The 25,283-nt window shown below is 43.7% G+C and overlaps 1 protein-coding gene across 4 annotated transcripts in view; it reads left to right on the forward strand.

Annotated features, from left to right (window-relative positions):
• The window catches only part of tmem255a (transmembrane protein 255A), a 105,584-nt gene that overhangs the window by 47,713 nt on the left and 32,588 nt on the right, over nucleotides 1-25,283 (forward strand). For all 4 annotated transcript variants that reach the window (XR_011887588.1, XM_072270965.1, XM_072270962.1 and 1 more), the window contains 2 exons: nucleotides 5,871-5,960; nucleotides 18,094-18,174. Coding sequence is in view for 3 of the 4 variants with exons in the window: in XM_072270965.1 (XP_072127066.1) it covers nucleotides 5,871-5,960; nucleotides 18,094-18,174 (171 nt within the window). In the remaining variant the exon portion in view is untranslated. The remainder of the gene's footprint in view (nucleotides 1-5,870; nucleotides 5,961-18,093; nucleotides 18,175-25,283) is intronic.

Raw genomic sequence — 25,283 nt, forward strand, 5'->3', positions numbered from 1 at the left:
CAGCATGGACTAGATGGGCTGAAGGGCCTGTTTCAGTGCTTTGTAGTTTTCTATGTCTCTTTGACACTATTATGAATAAAGTTTATTTTGTTAATTAAAAAAAGAAGGAAATGTCACCTTAGAGCAGTTACCTCAACTGCTAGGGATCCAGGTTTAATCCTGACCTTAGATACTGCCCGTGTGGAGTTTTCATGCTTCCCCTGTGACTATGTGAGTTACTGCTGGGTGCTCTGGTTTCTTCCCACACCTCAAACATGCCAGTGTGTTAATAGACTACTTAAGAATTTAGTATTAAGTTTAAGTATTAAGTGTAAGTATTCGGGCATGTGGGAAAGCAACTAAGTTCCAGGCTCCAGGGAAATAAGGAGAGAGGGAATGGGACCAATGGGATCGCTCAGCTGGGAGTCCACAAGAGCTGGATGACTTCCAATCCTATCATAATATGGAAGCATTTAACCAGGTGATTTGGGAAAGAACCAAAAAGCTGATGAAGGTTGTTGATGGTGATCCAGATTGCGCAGCTTGAGAGGGCATTGCAAGCAAATTCACCTTTGAAAGTGCAATTGGTCACGTGCTTTGTATCAGAACAGTAAATAACAGGGTATGTGATGATTTGAGTATCATCATAACAGCCGGCAGGGATGGAACTGGCAGAATAGCCACCTTCTGTACTACACAGCTCTATAATTTATATTGTCTCCTCTACGTTGGTGAGACCCAATGTCGACTGAGGGGACTGCTTCGTCGAGCACCTTTACCCACCACAACAGGTGGGATTTCCTGTTGATCGCAATTTTAGTTCTACTTCCCATTTCAACATGTGGGTCCATGCCTATCTCAGGGTGGAGGAGAAACTCCTCGTATTCAGTCTGGGTAGCCTCCAACCTGATGACATGAACATCGATTTCTCTAACTTTTGGTAATTTTCTCTTCACCCTTTTTCCATTCTCCATTCTGGTTACCTTCTGTCCCCTTCTCTTCTCACCTTCCAGCGGCTCCTGTGGTGCCCTTGCTCCTCCCCTTCCTCCTGTGGTCCATAAGACCATAAGATATAGGAGCAGAAGTAGGCCATTCTAAAGCTTTTAGTATCTTTGATATTAGTTGCCAGCTTCCTCTCATAATTCATCTTTTCCTTCCAAATGACTTTCTTAGTTTCCTTCTGCAAGTTTTTAAAAGCTTCACAATCCTCTATCTTCCCGCTAGCTCTGGCTTCCTTGTATGCTCTCTCTTTCGCTTTTACTCTGGCTCTGACTTCACTTGTCAGCCATGATAGTGTCCTTCTTCCCTTTGAAAATTTCTTCTTATTTGGAATATATCTGTTTTGTACTTCCCTCATTTTTCGTAGACACTACAGCCATTGCTGCTTTGCTGTCCTTCCTGCAAATGTCTCTTTCCAGTTAACTTCGGCCAGTTCCCCTCTCATGCCATTGTGATTTCCTTTATTCCACTGAAATACCGACACATTGGATTTTATTTTTTCCCTCTCAAATTTCAATATGAACTTGATCATATTGTGATCACTGTTCCCTAAGGTTCCTTAACCTTAAGCTCTCTCATCACCTCCGAATCATTGCACAACACCCAATCCAGCACAGCCGATCCCCTAGTGGGCTCAACAACGAGCTGTTCTAAAAAGCCATCGCTTAAATATTCTACAAATTCTCTCTCTTGAGGTCCAGTACTGACCTGGTTTTCCCAAGCTACTTTCATGTTAAAATCCCCAACGATTATCATGACTTTGCCTTTCTGACACACCTTTTCCATCTCCTGCTGTAATTTGTAATCCGCATCCCGGCTGCTGTTTGGAGGCCTGTATACAACTGCCATTAGGGTCCTTTTACCCTTGTCATTTCTTAACTCAACCCATAGAGACTCCACACCTTCTGATCCTATGTCATCCCTTTCCAATGATTTAATATTATTTCTTATACACAGAGCCACACCACCCCCTCTGCCTACTAACCTATCTTTCCGATATATCGTATACCTTGTACGTTCAGCTCCCAATGGCAGCCATCTTTTAGCCAAGTTTCCGAGGTGGCCACAACATCATATTTGCCAATCTGTAGCTGAATTTCAAGATCATCCATTTTATTCCTATGCTGCCTGCATTCAAATACAACACTCTCTGTCCAGTTTTTGTTGCTTTCTGTTTTAACTGCACCGTGCCTCTATAGCCCTGTAACTCATGCCACTGGCTTTGATTAAGCCTCATCTCCTGTCTGTTCTTTCTATAATCTCTGTTGCACGCTGTCTTTGATTTATTTCTGTTTTCCCCTTCCTCAGCCCTATCACTCTGGTTCCCATCCCCTTGCCAAATTAGTTTAAACCCTCCCTAACAGCTCTATTAAATGTGCCTGCTAGGATATTGGACCCCTTTGGGTTCAGGTGTAACCTATACTTTTTGTACAGGTCATACCTCCCCCAGAAGAGGCCCCAGTGAGCCAGAAATCTGAAACCCTGCCCCCTACACCAGACTCTCAGCCACACATTAATATGCCTGATCATGCTATTCTTGTACTCGCTAGCACTTGGCACAGGCAACAATCCTGAGATTACTACCCTAGAGGTTCTGCCTTTCAGCATCCTACCCATCTGCTGAATTCACTCCTCAGGACCTCTCCCTTTTTCTACCTATATCATTGGTACCAACGTGTGCCAAGACTTCTGGCTGGTGACTTCAATCCCCCTCTCCCTTCAGAATACTCTACACCCAATCCGAGACATCCCATACCCTAGCACCTGGGAGGCAACACACCACGTGGGTATCTCTATCAGGCTGACGGAACCTCCAGTCTGTTCCCCTCACTATGGAATCCCCTATTACTATCGCATTCCTCATCCTCCTCTTTCCCTTCTGCACCACGGAACCAGGCTCAGTGCCAGAGACCCGATCGCCATGGTCGTCCTCGGTCAGGTCATCGCCCTCAACCACATCCAGAACGAGATAACGATTACTGGGGGGCGGGATGGCCACAGGGGTGTCCTGTACTATCTGAGCTCTTTCCCTCGCTTCCCTGACAGTCACCCACTTATCTGACTCCTGCAGCCTCGGGGTGACTAACTCCCTGTAGCTCCTCTCTATCTCCCGTTCACTCCCCCTAATAAGCTGTAGGTCATCGAGCCGCAGCTCTCTCTATCAGATTGCTTCTTCTTCAGCCCTTTACCTTTTCCACCTGTCACCTTCCAGCTTCTCATTTCATCCACACTCCCTCACCCACCCACTTTCCCCTCACCTGCCTTCGCCTATCACCTGCCACCTTGTTATTCTGGCCTCTTCCCCCTTCCCTTCCATCGGGATGAAGAGTTTCCATCCAAAATATCTACTGTTTATTCCCCTCTATAAATGCCACCTGACTTACTGAGTCTCTCCAGCGTGTTGTGTGTGTTGCTCTATAATTTATATTATGTTTATTCCTATAACTATGTGTGCATGATTGATGCTTTACCATCTTAGAAAAACAGAAGCCGTTATACATTAGGTAGGGCATAGAAACATTGGGAAATCCTGGGTATTTTGAACACTGAAGATACTCACCTCGGCTATTACAAATGCACCCCGTAAATCTGTTACCACCAACACCAAGTAGGACAAGGTCAGCAGACAAACTGGAACCTGCGCAGGATCCCTGCAAGTCACTCCCCATCCTGATCTTTTATAAAGAAAAAGATAAAGATCTCCTTTGATTGCCATATACAGGAACACTCCAAAGTTGAAAGTAAATTTATTATCAAGGTACGTCGTCATTATCACTGTGTGCCGTCTCGCATGACGTGGGCGATCATGGTCTTTCCGTGACCGTGATTGTTCTTGGCAAATTTTCCTACAGAAGTGGTTTGCCGTTGCCTTCTTCTGGACAGTGTCTTTACAAGACAGGTGACCCCCCCCCCCCCCCACCAGCCATTATCATTACATTTCAGATTGTCTGCCTGGTGTCAGTGGTCGCATTGATACACACCAGTTGCTCGTACCATCCGCCATCTGCTCCCATGGCTTCACGTGACCCTGATCGAGGGGCTAAGCAGGTGTTACATCTTGCCCCAGGGTGACCTGCAGGCAAGCGGAGGGAAGGAGCGCCTTACACCACCTTTGGTAGAGATATATTTCCACCCTACCACCCAAATCAAAGAACATACATGTCACCATATACAACCCCGAGATTCATTTTCTTGCGGGCAATCACAATATAGACAAGAAACTCAAACGAATCAGTGAGAGATCACACATAACAGGATGGACAACAACCAATATGCAAAAAAACCCCACAAATACAAAAAGTCGAAAGTACATTGCCTTAACGGAAATTACTGGTTGCAGATTGCAGTGAGAGTAGTTTAGAAGATGTATGTTTAGAGGTTTTGTAAGCAGCCTGCAACACATTGCTGTGGTTCACCGGCATCATCTTTAACTTTGAGTCAACTCAAGTCAGCAAGGATTGTGCTGGGCAGCTTGCAAGTGTCAGCTCGCTTCCGGTACCAATATGGCATGGCCACAAACTCAGTATCCCTAATCTTTAGGTCTTTGGAACGTGGGAGGAAACCAGAGCACTGGGTGGAAACCCACACGGTCATGGGGAGAAGGTAGAAACACCTTACAGACAGTGGCAGGAATTGAACCCCCACCTTAAAGCTGGTGCTGTAAACTGGTACACTAACATAAATAATCGATTCTTCATTGCTCTTTACTGCCTGGAAATCCCCACCCTACACCACAGTGAAAGTACCTTCGAAAGACAAATTGCAACAGGTCAAGGAAGCTGCTCACAAGTAGGGGAGCAAATGATGGCTTTGCCAGTGATGTCCACAGCCTGTAACGTTACTAAAAAGTTCCCATCCAGTGAATAGATGGGAGTTTGTTTGGGACACTCGGGCCATTTTCCTGGTTTATACAATTCTAGTGTTACACCTGGGGAAAGGTTTCACTGCTGATGTAGTGGTCTTTCTATAGAAGCAGTGTTTGGGTTATGGTTAGAGATAACAGGTGCTTTGGAGTGTGAGCTGGGTCCTTCATTCAGCGGGAGATGAAGAGGACAGATGCTGGAGTTAACCAGTCGTAGGATTCGACCCGGTGGGGGACCGTGATTCGATGCAGAAAGTGCCACAGTAGTGAATATTACTTTTGGAAAAGTTGAGCTCCAACTTGTGCACATTTGACTTTAATTTTACTGGGCTCTTTATGTTTTTCTTTCTTTACTAACCCTTTAGTTAAGATTCATAAATATAATTCCTTTAGTTGTATGCAGTCTGCTGGCTGTTATTTCTTGGCACTGAGTTGTAACAGGGTAGCAAATTACACAGCGTCCACACAAACCGGGGTTTGGGTGGGAGAGCCGTCTCAATCTCACGGGTTTGGCGGGACGGGAGTGTGTCTTCCCCAGACTTACACAGCCAAGGAAACTAGGGAGGATTCACCAGTTTGATGGCCCCACATGTAAAACATACATGAAATAAAAATCTCACCTGTGTTTTGTCCTTCTGTGCCCATAAACGTGCTTACAGTGAAATGCATGTTCCATCTCGAACAGTCTGCCAGTCATATCTTTGCTCTTAGCAACACACACGATCTGTTGAAGGAATTCAGCAGGTCATGCAGCATCTTTGGAGGGAAATGAACAGTCGATGTTTCAGGCCAAGACCCTTCATTGGGACTGCCTTGCTTAATATGTCCTTGTACTGGCATACTATGTACCCCTCTGGATTAACTAACACCCGGTTAACATTGGTCTTTTCAAGCATCTTTTGAATTATATCGTCAACCCATTTCATCATGTGTCTCTCAAGATAAAGGTAAAAATCGGAAGTTAATTTTGGCGAGTGTATTCTCTGCTCTGCCTGTATTTTAGCATTGAATGTGTGTTCTGTTTCTTCAGCTGGTGGCATCGATCGTGTTCATCAGTTTTGGTGTAGTGGCGTCTTTCTGTTGTGCCATTGTTGATGGTGTATTTGCTGCCAGACATATTGTGAGTATAATTTTTCTATTGATGCTCTTTTGCCAAAGAGATTCGATGTTAATTAGCTTTGTCTGTTCTCATACAACCCAACGTATTAAGTGATTTCACAATATGGTGCCTTTTAAACACTTGGTTCTTAAGAATACTAACACACAGTGACAGAACAACTTGGATAAATCAGTTTCTCATATACTTTAGGATTTGCATGTTTTATGAAGCAGCCTGACTCCAAGAACCATGTGGCAACATTCCTGCCAAGTGACTGGATGAAAAAGTTCTCAGTTTTGTGCATTGGTAACTTTAGTGTCTCTCTGTCCCTCTCTCCCCACCTCCCCCTCTCTCCACCCCGCCCCTCCCTCTCTCCCTCTCTCCACCCCTCTCCCTTTCTCTCTCCCTCTCCCTCTCTTCCTCACCCTCCTTCTCCTGCTGTCACTCTCTCATTCCGTCTCTCCCTCCCTCCCTCACTGTCGCTCTCTCTCTCTCTCACTCTTTCTCCTTCCCTCCCTCCCTCTCTTCCTGTTACCTTCTCATTCTGACCCCTCTCTCTCTTTCTCTGTTTCTCTCATTATATTTTGTCCTTGTATACTGCATAGAGCTCTTTCTCAAGGCAAACAAAACTGTTTTCATACATCTATTATGTAGACTCATGATTTTTGTTATTTTACTTAAACTAATCTCAGTCAAAGGAATCATCTGATCTGTACTTGTTTACCTCTATGGCTTCCTATATGGTATGTCTTTTCATACACATCGCCCAATGATTGTTGATCTGCTTATATCTGTTATACAAGATATTTACGATAAAACAACAGTCGCAGGAGGATCAATTATTAAAATGTTGACTGGAGGGGTAGATGAGTTTATTAACCAACAGCAGTTCAGCTGGACTTAGATACACCAGCCTGAATTCATATTCCACCACAAGATCACTATAGCAGGTGATCTAGTTATGATTTTTTCATTAGTTGTGTCATGTGATCAGCAACAATGAATGTAGAATTGAGTCAGGTTTTATAAAAACAATCAAACATTTATTAAACTCTGCTCAATATATAAAAAAAACAAACAAAATTCTTAACCGGAAGTAAACTGCTGTGCAGCCATTTAACAAACTGCCACTCAGTGCTAGTTCTTAAAGCGGTAAATGCAAAAACAGTCTTAAAGTGGTGAATTCAAAAACAGTTCTTAGAATGGTAAATTCAAAAGTCCAAGAGATTTATACAGTCAATTAGGAGAGACTTTCCTGATGCAAAGAACTCCTCGAAGACATGACGTCACTGCCAATCCAAGCCGGAACCTGCCTTGTCCACAGGACTCACGACGACGGAAGTAAAACGGTGTAAAGGCACTGACCTTTCTCTCTGGATACTAGATACCGCACAACCTTTTTAGCAGAGGCTATCTCATGCAGATCACTCTTTCTTGAACGAATTCAATAATGGTTGATCCTTTCAACCGTCGAACGACTCCTTCAGGTTCCCGTCTTCACTCTCCAATACTACTGAAAAGATACGTCAACAAATCTGGCAGCTATTGGTTAAATTGCCGGCCCAGCACTTTTGTACCTTACAATAGAACGTAAAACTCCGTTTTAAAACTATACTGCGTCATGAGATTAATAAGCAGCGAGGCGGAGTATCTGGCTGACATTCTAACTGGAAAAAACTAACTGCATCACCAGGGGTCTACACTTATATACCCGGTGAGAACAGGTCATCATGTGACCTCACATCGGCGGGAAAATTACATCATGTGACCTCCGCAAGACCATTACATCATCCTCACAAGACAGTCACAAGATATCCATAAGGTATGTAACAGTTGTCTGGAAATTGGCTTTTCATGTCCCTACATTAAAACCATCTATACTTCAGAAGTTTGTTATTGGCTGTTAAATGCATTAAGGCACGCTGATATTGGAAAAGGGATTCTCAAATAGGTTTTGTTACCCAGAACCAGGTCAATCACTACTTTTTCCCAGAGATGTTCGAATATATTGCTTGAAGAAAGCAAGTTACAAACTGATTCATTTTATTTTATGGAGATACAGTGTGGAGCAGGTCCTTCAGGCCCTTCAAGCCCCACCCCCAGCAATCCCCAATTTAACCCTAGCCTAATCACAGGACAATTTACAATTAACCCCTACTAACTGGTATGTGTGGGAGGAAACCCTTGTGGTCACGGGGAAAAAGTATAAACCCCTTACAGACATTGAACCCAATCACTGGTACTCTAAAGGTACTCTAAACCACTACACCACTGTGCCTTCCCTAGGATTATGATTTTGATTTCTCTGTTTCCTCTGTTCATATCCCAGTCAATGAGTGCATGATCCAATTCCCCTCAAACAATAGTTATTCATATTTTGCTCATTTTGCTTTCCTTTTCTCTCCCCATCTTTTCTAACAATCCTTGCTAACAACAGACTGTACTTGAGAATTTAAGTTAGATTATGAGGACACTCAGTCCTCGTCTATTGTCATTTAGAAATGCATGCATTAAAAAATGATACAATGTTCCTCCGGAAAGGTATCACAGAAATACAAGACAAACCAAGACTAAAACTGACAAAACCACATAATTATAACATATAGTTACAACAGTGCAAAGCAATACCATAATTTGATAAAGAGCAGACCATGGGCACGGTAAAAAGAAGTCTCAAAGTTCCGATAGCCTCATCATCTCACGCAGACGGTAGAAGGGAGAAACTCTCCCTGCCGTGAACCTCCAAGCGCCGCAAACTTGCCGATGCCGCACTATTGGAAGCACCCGACCGCAGCGGACTCTGAGTCCGTCCGAAAACTTCGAGCCTCCGACCAGCCCTCCGACACCAAGCACCGAGCACCATCTCTGCCGAGCACTTCGATCCCGCCCCGGCCGCCAAGCAACAAGCAAAGCCGAGGACTCAGAGATTCTGAACCACACAGTAGCAGCGGCAGCAAAGCAGGCATTTCAGAAGTTTCACCAGATGTTCCTCCATGCTCTCACATCCGTCTCCATCAAATCAGGATTGTGCATGGCACCCTACTTGACAGATATCAGACATCACCACTGGAGTGGCCGCTGCGAGCTGCGTTGCGCCGCCATCTTCTCCTCCCACTCAAATACAAACGGAAAAGCTATCAATACTCAACATGTCGGGCAGCATCTATGGAGAGAGACAGAGTTACATTTCAGGCCGATTGCTCTTCATCATTACTGGGAGTGGTTCTGATGAAAGATGAAATATAGTATTACTGGAATGAGCTTCAGTGTCTTGGTTCAATTGTGTTGATATTGCAGCATTTTGGTGCATTGAACTATGAGAAGCCAATGTGTTAATGGTTACATGGGTGTAATTGGGTTGGAAGAGCTTGTTACCATACTAAGTGTCGAAATAAAATTAGATATCACTATCAGTACTGCTGAATCAAGACTGGCCCTAAACCTGAAAACATTTGGGTGACTTTTTATAGACGTGAGTGCCTTTTTCTTTTGTTCATCAGAAGATCAGCCGTTGCTGAGAAATTTGAGGGCCCACCTGGACAGAGCTTGTTAAAAACTGAATAAATTAATAAAGGAATTTCTGGAGAAGTCTTGGGTAGTGATGTTTCTTATGTAAAGAGGGAAAGGTATAGAAAATTGTTGGTACAGTTACTCCAGAATTGGATTAATGTTTGATAAAACTACGAAATTAAGCTTGGATGTATAACATTAAATTCTCCAGCTAAAGTTTTAAACATTTCCATTTACATGTAATACATGTTGGGTTTAATATTGTAAGCTCTATTATTTTGAGATGAATGAATGCAAAGTGGGAGAAGGTATAAATACCAGTCGGGCAGATCGGTGTGTAATGCTACAATTCTCTGACATTCTGTGCATCTGTTTCCTAACCCTGTGATGAGGCAGCTGGCAGATTTGTGCACTGGTAACACGTTTGTTAGCCTCTGCTCTGACTGGGGCGATCATTTACCCGTGCACTCTACTGTTTTAAATAACAAGCCATATATTTATTATCATGCAGAACGTACATTGCTTCCAGCTTTCATATATTCACATTTTCTGTTTGATTCAAAGTTCAAAGTCAATTATTTTCAAAGTAACATACACTGTATGTCATAATTTCCTTGCGGGCGTACTCAATAAATCCAAAATAGAATAATAACTAAAATGGAATCAATGAAAGACCATGCCAACCTGGGCTTTCATCCAGTCTGCAAAAGACAATGAACTATGCAAGTGCAAAAAGAAGGAAATAATAATAATAACAAATTAGCAATAAATATAGAGAACAGGAGATGAAGAGTCCTTGGAAGTGAGTCCATAGGTTGTGGGAAATTTCAATGATGGAGCAAGTGAAGTTGAGTGAAGTTCATCTTTCTTTATTAATCTTTTTATTGATTTTTAAAAAACCACATAGATACAATCAAATACAATCAGTTCAAATATATAAATCAGTAACCAAAATTAAAATAGACACTGTCAAAATCATAGATATTGTTAAACTAGTATAAAATATTCTCCTCTTACCAGTTAAAAGGAGAAAGAAAAAAAATTGGTTTTAAATAGAGAGGGAAAAAAAAACCCCACTACACTATATATAAAAAACAACAAACAAAACAAACAAAAAAAAAGGGACTGGACAGTCCCTTTTGAGGATACGACCAAAAAAAAGAGGAGAGTAAAACTTTCTGATCAAATCTAAAACCTCGAAAAAAAAACTTGAAAGAGGAATAAATCAAATTAAGTGAAAATATTGGATAAAAGGTTGCCATATTTGTTCAAATTTAAAGGATGTATCAAATGTCCGACTTCTTATCTTCTCTAAACTTAAACAGGGCATGATGCAGGAGAGCCAATAAAACACCGTAGGTGGATTAGAATCCTTCCACTTCAGTAAAATGGCTCTCCTATCCAGTAAGGTCGAAAAGGCTATCATACGTTGAGTGGAAACAGGAATATTTCCTGCTTCTGATGGGATAATCCCAAAAATTGCCGTAAGCAGGTGAGGTTGTAGATCCAAATCCAAAACTCTTGATAATGTTTTAAAAACATCTGTACAAAAGTTATCTAGCTTTATACAAGACCAATACATATGAGTTAAAGTGGCCAGCTCAGTATTACATCTGTCACAAATAGGATTAATATTGGAGAAAATACGCTCTAGTTTATCCTTTGACGTATGGGCCTGGTGCACTACCTTGAACTGTATCAAGAAATGACGGGCACAAGTAGATGAGTTATTAACCAAATGAAAAATTTTACTCCATTGATTATCTGAAAATGATTCTTGAAGTTCCAGTTCCCAAGCGTGTTTAATTTTATCGTTAGATATCATTCGTAAACTCAATAACCGTTTATAGATTATAGCTATCAACCCTTTTTGAAATGGTTTAAACTGAAAGAGAGTGAAGTTCAATAGTTCCTTTAATATCAGGGAATATATGCAATATACAACCTGAAATTCTTGTTCTTTGCAGACATCCACAAAAACAGTGCCCCAGAGAATGAGTGACAGTAAACCCATCAGAAACCAAAAGCTACCCCCTGCTCCCCTCTCCAACACACAAGCAGCACTCTCTCCTTCCCCACTTCAGCAAAATAAACCATCAGCACCCTCCACCCACCAAACAATAACAAAATCCCCAAGAAAGAACATGATCTGCAGAACAACATAAAATAATCATACACACAACAATATGACGTACCACAGGCTCTCTCTCTCCCTAATAAAGGGGCAGAGAGGTATCCCCTTTTAGAACAAGAGGGGAGACAAACAAAGACAAATAACTCATTGATTATGGTGTTAAAAGTCTGCCATGTTGCTTTTTTTTCTGAGTTCTCCGACTCAAGAATTAGCAATGAACTCTCCTCCACCAACGAGGGAAAGAGAGAGTGTGCGATTCGCCGAGTACAGAGCCCCCCGACCGCTGATCTGATGTTCCCGATGTTTCGTTTTCTCCCACGACGCTTCATTCGGTGGCACCAGCGTAAAATCGACCCGACCTCAGGGCCACAAAGCCTCAGAACCCCAAACGTGTGCTTGTCTTCTGGGCCGCACCCTTGGGATATTGAAAAATGGCCAGTCGATGAGCCCCGGGAATGGGTCGCACTGCCACAAAGAACCAAAGTTTGAGTGTAGCCTCTAGGTAAGGGTCTTCGACAGAAGCCCGTCCATGTTGAAAAGGGAAAAGAGAGACAGAAAAGTTATCCTCTTTAGTTCAAGAGCCTGATGGTTAACTGTGAGTCTTGAAGCTCCTGTGTACCTTCCTCCTGATGGCAGCAGCGAGAAGAGAGCATGACCTGGGTGGTGGCAGTCTCTGATGATGGATGCTGCTCTCCTGCAACTGCATTTCATTCTGAGCGACACATGTTTGAAAATACATTGCTAGTTGATTTACTGGCACTTTTCTCATCCGTACCTCGAATGTTTTCAGCCCTGACTCAATTGACAGTTGTTCTATTTTAAGATTAAGATTAAAGATTAGCTTTATTCGTCACATGTACAACGAGACATAACGTACAGTAAAATGCATCCTTTGTGCAAAGACCAATACAGTCTGAGGAAGTGCTGCCGTGCTTCTGGCGCCAATATATCATCCCCACAACTTACTGACACTAACCCAATCACAAACAAGAGGAAATCCAAGCAACACGCACAAAATGATGGAGGAACTCAGCAGGTCAGACAGCACCTATGGAAATGAGTACGGTTGACGTTTCGGGCCGACAGCCTTCAGCAGGACTGGAGAAAAGAAGGTTGAGGAGTAGAGTTAAAAGGTGGTGGGAGGGGAGGGAGAAACACAAGGTGATAGGTGAAACTGGGAGGAGGAGGGGTGAATTAAAGAGCTGGGAAGTTGATGGGTGAAAGAGATACAGGGCTGGAGAAGGGAGTGTCTGATAGAAGACGGCAGAAGGCCATGGAAGAAAGGAAAGGGGGAGGAGCACCAGTGGAAAGAAATAAGGTGAGAGAGGGAAAAGGGGATGGGAAATGGTGAAGGGTGGGGGGCAATATCAGAAGTTCGAGAAATCAACGTTCATGCCATTAGGTTGGAGGCTACCCAAATGGAATATAAGGTGTTGTTCCTCCAACCTGAGTGTGATTTCTTCACAATAGAGAGGAGGCCATGGATCAACATATTGGAATGGAAATACTACTCGTCATCTTTTTTCCTCCAGTCCTGCCGAAGGGTCTCGGCCCGAAAAGTTGACTGTACTGTTTTCCATAGATGCTGCCTGGCCTGCTGAGTTCTTCCAGCGTTTTGTCAGTGTAGCACTAACCCATATGTCTTTGGAATGTAGAAGGAAACCAGAAGACCCGGATGAAACCCATGGGGTCACGGGGGGAGTGTTCAAACTCCTGACAGATGGGCAGGAATTGAACTCCAATCGGTGATCATTGCCATTGTCGAGCGTTACACTAACCGTTACAATGCCCAAAGTCTTGCAATATTATCTGAAAAGGTAGTGGGGTGATCAGTGATTGGTTCAGTGGGTTTAGGAACAGCTGTCTACCTGCCAGACCCTTGAATCAGAACTGTCATTCAATTAGAATGTAGCTGATGTTTGTATAATTTACCTGCCGAGGTTCTATAATCCTTAACACCTCTTTCTCACAAATAATTTTCAATTAACACTCCGGCATCTCATTTTGAGAGAGAGTGAGACTTGCGAAGAAATCCCTCCTGACACCACTGAATAGCCTTCCTTCAATCTTAAGTTCATGACCCTAAATTGGATTGAACTGAGGAACCAATGTTAAACTACTCAATTTTAATACAGTACTGTGCAAAAGTCTTAGGCTACATAGTTAGGGTGCCGCAGACTTTTGCACAGTACTGTATGGTGGTTAAGATAGGAAGATGGTTGAGAAACAGAAATAAGTGTACTTAGCTTTGTATTAGCTCAGTAGTATTAAGTATTATTTGGTAACTGAGAAGACATAATATGCAGTATAGCGTAAAAGTCTTAGGCACCAGAGCTATGTATATGTGCCTAAGACTCCTGTACAGTACTCTACAGTCCTAAATCACACTAAATTAGCATTCTGTCTGGAATCGATGTACTGATGCTGTTGGAGAGTTTGTCTCTGAAAGTGGATCATAAAATGCAGAACCGTACAGCACAGACCAGGCCCTCCTGCCCATCATGTCTGTGCTGATCACGATGCCAAATTAAATTAAATTGAGGGATGAGATGGTGGCACGACGCAGCGTGCGCAGCCTCTCTGGTGAATGATATCGTATTTGTAAGTAGGGTGCCGTGCACAATCCTGATTTGATGGAGACAGACATGAGAAGCACGGAGGAACATCTGAAATGCCCGGCTCATTGCTGCTGCTGCTGTGCGATGGAGAATCTCCGGAGGGGAAGGCCCCAAATCCTCAGCTTTGCCTGTCGCTGGCAGCCGGGGCTGGGGTCGAAGCCCTCGGCAGAGATGGTGCTCGGTGTCGGAGGGCTGGTCAGAGGCTTGAAGTTTTTGGACGGACTCAGAGTTGGATTGTGGTCGGGTGCTTCCAGGGCGCTGCATCGGCAAGTTTGCGGCACTGGAAGCTCATGGCAGGGAGAGTTTTTCTTCCTTCTCCCATCTGCGTGAGATGATGGGACTTTCAAGAGACTTTGAGACTTTTTTTGATCGTGTCCATGGTCTGTTCTTCATCAAGTTACGGTATTGCTTGCACTGTTGTAACCATATGTTATAATTATGTGTTTTTTGTCTGTTTTTCAGTCTTGGTCTGTCCTGTGTTTCTGTGCTATCATACTGGAGGAACATTGTATCATTTCTTAATGCATACATTACTAAATGACAATAAAAGAGGACTGCGTGTCCTCATAATCTGATCTGATCTAATCTGTTTAACCCATCTGCCTACACATGATCCATACCCCTCCATTCCCGTCATATGTCCGCATTTCTGTCTACATGCTTCTTCATTTGTAAAATTTTATTTTCAAAGGTACAGCAAGTAACAGGCCCTTCCAGCCCAACAAGCCCACATCACCCAGATGCAGCCATCTGTTCAATTAACCTCCTAACTCGTTGGACTGTGGGAGGAAACAGCAGCACCCAGAGGAAACCCACACGGTCACAGGGAGAACGTACAAACTCCTTACAGACAGCGGTGGAAATTGAACCTGGGTTACTGGTGGTGTAAGAACATTACGCTAACTACTATGCTTCCCTCTCTACACTACCGTAGATATTTCTACCAGGCGTGTAATACAACAATAGCTATACACATGGCATGCTAACAAGGGATTGCAAGGTTGGAAAAATAGGAATTATAAATACTGACCTATAATTAACAAACCCGGCTGTGAAAGGAGGAGATTTGGACATAGGGCTAGCAAACCCATCCCTTAAAAACTAGAGCTATAGACACAGCAACAGAAGCTCCAAGGACATCATCCCTGGGAGAGGAAGGAACTTTGAAGGTGGGTTATATCCGGGGTCAACTTGAAAGACTGACCCAGGTCAGGGGACTCTGGTGAGCTGCTGTCTGCGGCCTTTGCCCCAGTATGGGTAATGGGCTTAACTAGATAACAGCTATAAATAGCAAGCAGATCGTGTCAGCAAATTCAACATGCCAGATCGCTCAAAAACTGGTGCAAACATGAGAAAATGGTAGTTTTTCTATCTGCCTGTAAACTTGTAAGATAAATAACTCTGAAAACCCAAAGGAGATCCAAGCTTTCAAGCAGCTGGTTTATTTTCTGTGGGATTTTGAAGCATGTTTCATTCCGAACTTCTCAATTTTTTGTTTAGGCAGTCTGCTGTGCTTCTTATTGTTCGAGTAGAATTCCTAGTTTCAAGAATCAAAATTAAGTATCATTTAACGTATATATTTACATGTGTGAGGAATTTCCTGGGCTGTGTTGATGCGACCGGCAGCAAAAAACAATATTCAACAATTATAAAGAATTATATAAAATTAAAGTAAGAATAAAACATGAATAAATACACAAATACCTTGCATATATTTGCTAATATATACTAATATGGGCAACTAATGTGGGCACGTGGCCAAGTGGTTAAGGCATTTGACTAGTGACCTGAGGGTCGTGAGTTTGAGCCTCAGCTGAGGCAGCGTGTTGTGTCCTTGAGCAAGATACTTAACCACACAGTGCTCTGCGATGACACTGGTGCCAAGCCTAATGCCCTTCTCTTAGACAACATCGGTGTCGTGGAGAGGGGAGACTTGCAGCATGGGCAACTGCTGGTCTTCCATACAACCTTACCCAGGCCTGTGCCCTGGAGAGTGAAGACTTTCTAGGCACAGATCCATGGTCTCGTAAGACTAACAGATGCCTTTATTATTTATACTAATATAGGTATCACTTTTCCTAAAAGGGGATCATTGATCAATTGATCAATTTTATTAATTACCTTTGGTAACTAAATTAGAAACTCCTGTCACCCATAAAAAAATTTTTGATCGCAAATATTTTTGCACGTAGGGGGTGGTTTGATGTTCTTGTTGCCATTTGGCTGATCTGATTGTTTTCATACGTGGGAGGTTGATGTTTTTCTTTGAATGGCTTCCTTGGTTTTCTTTGTTTCGTGGCTGTCTGGAGAAGGTGAATCTCAGAGTTGTATACTGCATACATACTTTGTTAATAATTGTACCTTGAAATAAAGCCAACATTCCCTCTAAGTTTTTTTTTAGAGCTGTGTGAACTAACCATTGCCCTGAGCAGGAAATTTTTAATGGTTTGAAAACTGCGCAGCTCTTTAAAAGTCTTTTTTGTAATATGCATACTATGAATACTTAGAATGAAAATTGAAGAATCACACACTTTTGATATTATATATTAATTGAAGGGTATAATGAAAGAGTATAACAAAGAAAATCTTTCAAGTTTCATAAACTTTTTCTAGCTGTGTCCAATTCCAGCTGCGTGGCAACAAAGGGTATGTGTGTAGCAACATTTCAAGTCGCGCACCCACGCAGCTGAGAGGGAACAGTGAATACAGCAGATGATTTGTAGCCTCTTGACACTGGATCAATAGCTAAATAGTGTTCTTGCAGTTCAGTTGTGACCATAGGTAAAAGTTATAGAATGTTACTTGGTGTACTCGCCAACTTGCCAAACCTTTGCCATTTTGAATGTTTATCATCAGTACGTGCTGTGTCGTATGACGTAGGCGATCGTGGTCTTCTGACTATGACTGTTCTCGGCAAATTTTTCTCAGAAGTGGTTTGCCATTGCCTTCCTCTGGGCAGTGTCTTTACAAGTTGGGTGACCCCAGCCATTACCAATACTCTTCAGAGATCATTTGCCTGGCATCAGTGGTCGCATAACCAGGACTTGTGATATGCACCAGCTGCTCATACGACCATCCACCACCTGCACCCATGGTTTCATGTGACCCTGATCCGTTGGTGGGGGTGGTGGCTAAGCAGGTGCTACACCTTGTCCAAGGGTGACCTGCAGATTAGCAGAGGGAAGGAGCACCTTACACCTGCTTTGGCAGAGACGTATCTCCACCCCGACATCCAGAATGTTTATATGCTGTGTAATTGCAGTCTCAATGAAAAGGGAAAGTAAAACAACTTTTATGCTTCCAACAGATGCATCACACACATCCATCTATAAGAGTAGTCTCAATGTTGATGTATTTCTCCTTCCTGCCTGTCAATGCACAGAGGAAATCTCAGGTCTGACCATAAGATATAGGAGCAGAATTAGACCATTTGGCCCATCAAGTCTACTATACCATTGCAACTTGGCTGCTTTATTGTTTCTCGCAACCCCTTTCTCCTGCCTTCTCTCTGTAACCATTGACGCCCTTACAATTCACACACCTATCAACCTCTGCTTTAAATATACCCAGTGACTTGGCCTCCACAGCCTTTTGTGGCAACGAATTCCACCGATTCACCCCCCCCCCCCCCCGATTAAAGAGATTCTGTACTGATCTTCTGTACGTGCACAAACCATAAGTGCTCCAGAGTTCTGGGCACTTCTCCCAACTGCATACGGTTGGCTTGAGAGCGAAATCTCTTGTGGCCTGGCATAGATGTGACACACCACAAGGTTCAGTGGAATATTTAAATTTAATTTGTTTTTAAAAAAATGGAGTCAGTTATTATGTATGTTTTAAGTGCAGAGATGTGCTTCAAAGTTTGACATGGTAATGCTGTCTTCCACTGCAGGACATCAGACCTTTCCATGCCGGGAGATGCCAGTATTATTCCAGTGGAACTCCATACCCTTCCGACGATTATAATGCAGAGGTATGTTTTCCAGTACTGGCTCGGCAATATTACTGAGGGTTGCGATCATTTTGTACAGCTGTGCTTGTTCTTTCCTGCGGTTCCCACGCAGCAAACCTGGGCATTCACCATCAAGTATCCAGACAGCTTTGATTTCTATTTATTTCCTGGTATGTTTTTTGGCACACAAAGCGGTGGAGATGATTGTCTTCCATGAGGACCCTGCTATCAGTGAAAAGAATGGTGTGAAGGCAGATAGTGAGGAAGGGAGACTCCAGGCTGATCATTGCATGCAGATCTGGTCATTTCTTAACTGTGTGCAGCTTTGTCCTCCTGCTACCACTTTTGCTTCCACAGCTACTGACACAAACCAATGCAGTAACCGTCACCTCCCCGATACCGAAAACGCTGACATGGATAGACGTCTGTCATCCTTATCCAGCCCAGTCCAGATGTGAGTACAGTCCCCTGAATGTGGGCAACTCCCAGCTACCTGCTGAGTTAGCAAACAATTCACCTCAGGAGCACAAAGGAACGGAGGCACAAGAGACTGCAGATGCAATCTGGATCAACACACAAAAAGCTGAAGGCACACATCTGGTCAGGCAACATCTAATGAGGGAAATGGACAGTCAATGTTTTGGGTCACGACCTGGACAGTCTAAATCAGGGGTTGGCAACCTTTTTTATGCCACGGACCAATACCATTAAGCAAGGGGTCCATGGACCACGGGTTGGGAACCCCTGGTCTAGAATGAAGAGCATCAACCGAAATATTTTCTGTCCATTTCCCTCCATAGCTGCTGATTGATCCACTGAGTTCCTCTAAGTTTTTTTTGTGTTGCGGTAAATAATAAGTACTGTCCTTGAATTTATCTTTGACCTCTCCCTCTCCCTGACCTTTCCCTATCCACATTCAACTTTCTATTTGTAGATGCTTCATTGATACTGTCACCTCCCCTCTACTCTTTTACTCTGATTGACAGAAAAACAATTCCATGATTTGATATCCACAACTTCAGAACCCACCTTCCAACCCCATCTCCTGCTCCATACTTCCCAGGAAATTATTATTTTAATGATTTAGAAAGACAGCACAATATCAAGTCCTTTTGGTCCAACAGGCCTGCCCCACACAATTACACCCATGTGACCAACAAACCTACTAACACGTACGTTATGGAATGTGGAAGGAGATGGGCAGACCTGGAAGAAACACACATGGTCACAAGGAGAACGTACAAACTTCTCACAGGACTGTGGCGGAATTGAACCCAGGTTACTGGCACCGTAAATAGCGTTAATTAACTGCTGTGCTGTCACGTACCCCCAAAATATTTCAAGACACGTCCAGTTCCCTAGAAGCTCCTCTGTTCACCACAATCCAAAGTCAAAGTAAATTTATTATCAACATGTATGTGTCACTGTGTACTGCCCTGAGATTCATTTTCTTTCAGGCACTCACAGTAGAACAATCAAAGAGAAACAGAAGTCTGACAAACAACCAATGTGTAAATGATGAACTGTGCAGAAGCAATAATAACAATAAATAAATAAGTAAATAATTAATTTCTGAGAGTATGAGTTGCAGTGTCCTTGAAATTGAGCCTGTAGGTTGTGCAATCAGTTTAGCGTTGACGGGAGTGAAGTTATCCACGCTGGTTCAGGAGCTTGATGGCTGAAGGGTAATAGCTGTTCCCGATCCTGGTGGTGTGGGACCCAAGCGCTCCTGTACCTCCTTCTCGATGGCAGCAGTGAGAAGAGAGCATGGCCTGGATGGTGGGGTCCTTGATGATGAATGCTGCTCCTTGTAGATGTGTCCAATGGAGAGGGCTTTACCTGCGAAGGCAAAGCCCTCCCATCTGACTCTTTGATCCACACACGCATATTTGACAACTTATGGTGCTAGGTCACCTTGTGATCCCGTTAGCATGTGGCAGAAAGAGGTATGAAGAGTGGCAGTGATAGTCCTGTCGATCTAGTGAGGTAATCGGAAGTGGAAGGTAGTCGTCGACTACCTCATCGTACTCGACGTGAGAAGAGTATGATGTTCTCCTCAAGAGTGGTCTGTTGGTGGGTTCTCAAGAGGTTGTAGAGGCTGATCTGGGATCTATGTATTCCACTGCAGCGTGCGCAAGAGTAAGTGGTGACTGTGGTTGGTGTTTGAGTCCTTTGGCTGCTCAGTCCCTCCTTTCGCGGCTCCACGTTCAGTGTGGCGCAGCGGAGGTGGGCAGTGGTTTCTGAATGGGAAGAATGATGACAGGGACCAGTGAGGCAGCTACGTTGCTGCTCGCAGGGAGTGAAGGGTAATGTGAACAGCTCTTCCGTAGAGGCTGAGAGATGCAGAAACGGGGTGGGAAGCATTACACACAAAATGCTGGAGGATCTCAGCAGGCCAGGTAGCCTCTAAGTACAGTCGACGTTTCAGGCCGAGACTCTTCAGCAGGACTCAGTGGAGTGGGGAAAATGGGTTTATCCAAAGCCAGGCTTGTGGCCGGACAATTGAAAAGGGGAGCAAAGTAGCTGCAAGGAAGAATTAAGAAGTGACATGATTGTTGATGGGAAAAGGTGGGATAGGATAGACTGAACATGAAGATTCGAGAGAAAGAAATCAAACCAATAATGTATTTGGATGCAGAGTAGCTTAAAAATTTGCATAGATTCAGCACACTATTGGCAAAATTCTGTAGGTGCACAGTGAAGAGTATTGGGACTGGTTGCATCACAGCCTGGTATGGGAACACCAACGCCCAGAAACAGAAGAGTCTACAGAACATGGTAGATACAGCCCAGTCCATCACAACCAAAGCTCTCCACCCGATGAGCACATCTACAAGGAGAGCTACTACAAGAAAGCAGCACCCATCACCAAGGACTCACACCGTCCATGGCCATGCTCTCTTCTCACTGCTGTTAGCGGGCAGGAGGTACAGGAGCCTCAGGACCACACTGCCAGGTCCAGGAACCTACAACCACCTGGTTCCTGATCCAGCGTGGATAACTTCACTCACCTCAACTGAAAGGAGAGCTAGTAAATCTCTTTCAAATCCCTTTGCTTTCAAGATTTGAAGAGCCTTCAAATCTCTTACTCGCTCTTCTTTCAGTTAGTCCTGACGAAGGGTTTCAGCCGGAAACGTCGACTATACCTCTTCCTAGAGATGCTGCCTGGCCTGCTGCGTTCACCAGCAACTTTTATGTGTGTTGCTTCATGTTCTCAGTACTTTTTTTTGTTTGCACAATTTGTCTTGTTTGCTTGCTCATTGGCTGTTTGTCAGTCTTTATAGATTTATAGATTTTCATAACTTCTATTTTTTCAGTTAATGCCTCAAGAAATTGAATCACAGGGTACTATGTGCTAACATACTTTGATGTACTTTGGTAATAAATTTACTTTGACTGTTGTAAATGTCCATATACAGTATTGCATAAGGATGTGATGCCCTGAGATGTGCAACATGAAAGTGAAAGTGGTTGCAGGGTTTGAAATATAGTATTTCAGATCCTGACATTTAGCATTCAGAGTCATAATGAATGCACTGCTGAAGCTTTTTTGGTTTTGATTTTGAAGAGGCATTATTTCAATGCATTGATGATTTCAGCCACACACTGAACATCATAGGAAAACCTTAGCACATCACAGTATGTCATAGGCAGGACAGTAGCGTAGCGATTAGCCCAAAGCTTTACCCCGAATGTCCACTTTAAGGTCAGGGTTCGACTCACAACAGTGAAGTTTGTAGCTTCTCCCCGTGACTGCATAGATTTCCTTCAAGTGTTCTGGATTCGTCCCACAGTGAGGTTAATGAATTGTGGGCATGCTAGGTTAGCGCTGGAAGCACAGCAATAGTTGTGGGCTGCCCAGCATCATCCTCACTGATTTGATTTGAGGCAAACGACACATTTCACTCTATGTTTCGATGTACTGTACTTGTGATAAATAAAGCTAATGTTTAATTTTTAATCCCTCTGTTGAGGTGTACTACAGATAAACAGAGCACATTTGGAGTTGTTAACAGGATTCTCAACAAAAATTTACACTTTTGATAAATAGATCCGGTTACATTCGCATTGTCTTAAAACAGAGATCTTTGGGTCGTCCTTGTGTATGAGGCCTAGATCTGAAGCAAGACTTTGCACGTTGCTTTGATAACACCATACCTGAGTGCTGTATGAAGTTCCGGACATCGCTGTAGGAAAGGATATCAGAGTCGGTGGATGGATCATACTCAGCATTAGATCGCTCCCTCCATGATTCCCTTGTTCATTCGCCCCTCCTCACTAATCTCACTCCTGGCACGTATCCCTGCTCGCGGCCAGAGTGTTACAGCAGCCCATTCACCTCCACTCAGAGCCGCAAACAGATGAGGCGACACTTCACCTGCGAATCTGCTAGGGTTGTCTATTGTGTCCGGTGCTCCCGATGCGGCCTCCTCTATGCCGGTGTGACCCATCATAAATTGGGGGACGGCTTCGTCAAGCACCTCCACTCTATCCACCAAAAGCAGAATTTTCCGGTGGCCAAATATTTTAATTTTGATTCCCATTCCTGTTCTGACATGTCAGTCCATGGCCTCCGTTTGTGCTATGATGAGGCCACCCTCAGGGTGGAGAAGCAACACCTCATATTTTGTCTTGGTAGCCTCAGACCTGATAGCATGAATATTGATTTCTCCTCCAGTAAAAAAAATTCTCTCCCCCTTCCCCACCTCTTCTATTCCCCACCCTGGCCCCTTACCTCTTCTCACTTGCCTATCACCTCCCCCGATGCATCTCCTCTTTCCCTTTCTCCTGTGGCCCACTTTCCTCTCCTACTTGAACAAGGGGACATTGCCTCAAGATTCGGGAGAGTAGACTTAGGACGGAGATAAGGAGGAACTGCTTTTCCCAGAGGGTGGTAAATATGGAATTCTCTGCCCAATGAAGCAGTGGAGGCTACCTTAGTAGATATATTTAAGACAAGGTTAGATAGATTTTTGCATAATTGGGGAATTAAGGGTTATTGGGAAAAGGCAGGTAGCTGGAGATGAGTCCATGGCCAGATCAGCCATGATCTTATTGAATGGCGGAGCAGGCTCGACGGGCCAGATGGCCGATTCCTGTTTCTATTTCTTATGTTCTTATGCTCTATCAGATCCCATCCTCTCTAGCCCTTTACCTTCCCCACCTGCCTGGCCTCACCAATCATTGTCTAGCTTTCCTCTTTCCCTCTCTCCTCACCTTTTTATTCTGGTGTCTACCCCCTTCCTTTTCAGTCCTGAACAAAGGTGTCAGCCTGAAATGTTTATTTATCTCCATAGATGCTGCCAGCCCTGCTGAGTTCCTCCACCATTATGTGTGTTGCATTTCCACCATCTGCAGAACTTCTTGTGTTTATGATTCAGAAGGTTCTTCTTGCAGAAAGAAGTTTGAGTAGATGTCTTTTTCCAAATGTAGAAAGTTGTTTTTTTAAGAGATTGTCAATTTGTTTCAGCCTTAGGCGAAACTCTTTTCATCTGGATTATGGCCAGAGAAACAGAGTTTGGAACAGTGTGCCCTGCAAGTCATTGGAAAGGAATGATTTCCCACAAGGGCCTGAGATGTTAACTCAGCCGCGGCAGAAAAGGAACTATGTTACACTTCAAATATTGTAGAGTGTATTATGAGATTTTACTATCACTTCATTGTGCACATGGCATGATAAGAGGTCATCTCTCAGCAGTGGATGTGTTTCGCCCAAGGGAAGAACAAAATTATAAGGGACATAGATACGGTAGACAGTCAGAATCTTCTTCCCAGGGTAGAAATGTCAAATACTTGAGGACATGTATTAAAGGTGAGAGGGGTGGGGGAAGTTTAAAAGAGGAGTGCAGGACTATATAGAGAGTGGTAGATGTCTGAAATAGATTGCCAAGGGAAGTGGTGGGACCAGATACAATAAGAGTCTGTTAGACACATGAATATGCAGGAATAGATGATGAGGTTCATGGACTGCTGGAAGAATTTAATTTGGCATTGTGTTTGGCACAGACACTGTGAGCCCGATGGCTTGCTCGTGTGCTGATTTACAGGGAAAGGTTGAATTGGTTTGGACTTTATTCCCTGGAGTATAAGAGAATGAGGGAAGATCTTACAGAGGTATACAGAATTATGAGGGGTACAGATAGGGTGAATGCATGCAGGCCTCTCCCCTGAAGTTGGGTGAGACTAGACCTAAAGGGTGAAAGGCGAATCGGGAGCGAGAGAGGAGGTGACTCACTGGTTCGTGAGTGACGTTTAAATAGATAGATATACTTTATTAATCCCGAGGGAAATTTGGTTTCGTTACAGCCGCACCAACCAAGAATAGAGCGTAAATATAGCAATACAAAAAACCACAACAATCAAACACCAAAATGCAAACTATGCCAGATGGAAAATAAGTCCAGGACCAGTCTATTGGCTCAGGGTGTCTGACCCTCCACGGGAGGAGCTGCATGTTCGATGGCCACGGGCAGGAACAACCTCCCGTGCCGCCAAGTGTTGTATCACGGTGGAATGTGGCGGAAGTCCAACAGTAAAAAGTTCAATATCCAGTCTGCAAACATGTTCCTCGATCGTAATATACCCCGGATTGCACTATGTTGTTAGCCAGAACGGTAAGCACCCAACTCCTTTACGCTTACTGCTCTCAGTGCACTTCTGGTCAGCCGGAACGGTATTACCCACCGAACTCCTCTTCTCCATAAGTCTCTGTAGTCTCGACCCGGTCCTCTTTCCTCGGCTTTGTGATCCCCCTCTGTGTGTTTTCCTCCGGATTTCAGCAGGGGTGTCTACCACTCTGTTCACTAAGCCGGCCGGCATTTGCTGGTCCGTGGAATACACAATGCGACCTTGCTTCTGTCCCGCGTGTCGGGATGTAACCATTTCCAGTGCTAAAGAAAACCCAAACAAAACTCTCTCTACCAGCATGTTACAGAGGGTGCAACTTTGATGTGTTACCATGAGAAAAAAATACAAAAAATAACGTAAATTAAGAAGTAAGAAGAAGAAAGTAAGAATAGATTGGAACGGCTGTACCAGGCTGCACGCACAACCGGCGCATGTGCACAGTAATAGATAAGGAACGTTTACAGGCTTTCAGCATTTTCCGGCAGCCCAATTGAATCGTGATT

This window comes from Mobula birostris, chromosome 10 (genome assembly GCF_030028105.1).
Source record: "Mobula birostris isolate sMobBir1 chromosome 10, sMobBir1.hap1, whole genome shotgun sequence".
Classification (NCBI taxonomy): domain Eukaryota; kingdom Metazoa; phylum Chordata; class Chondrichthyes; order Myliobatiformes; family Myliobatidae; genus Mobula; species Mobula birostris.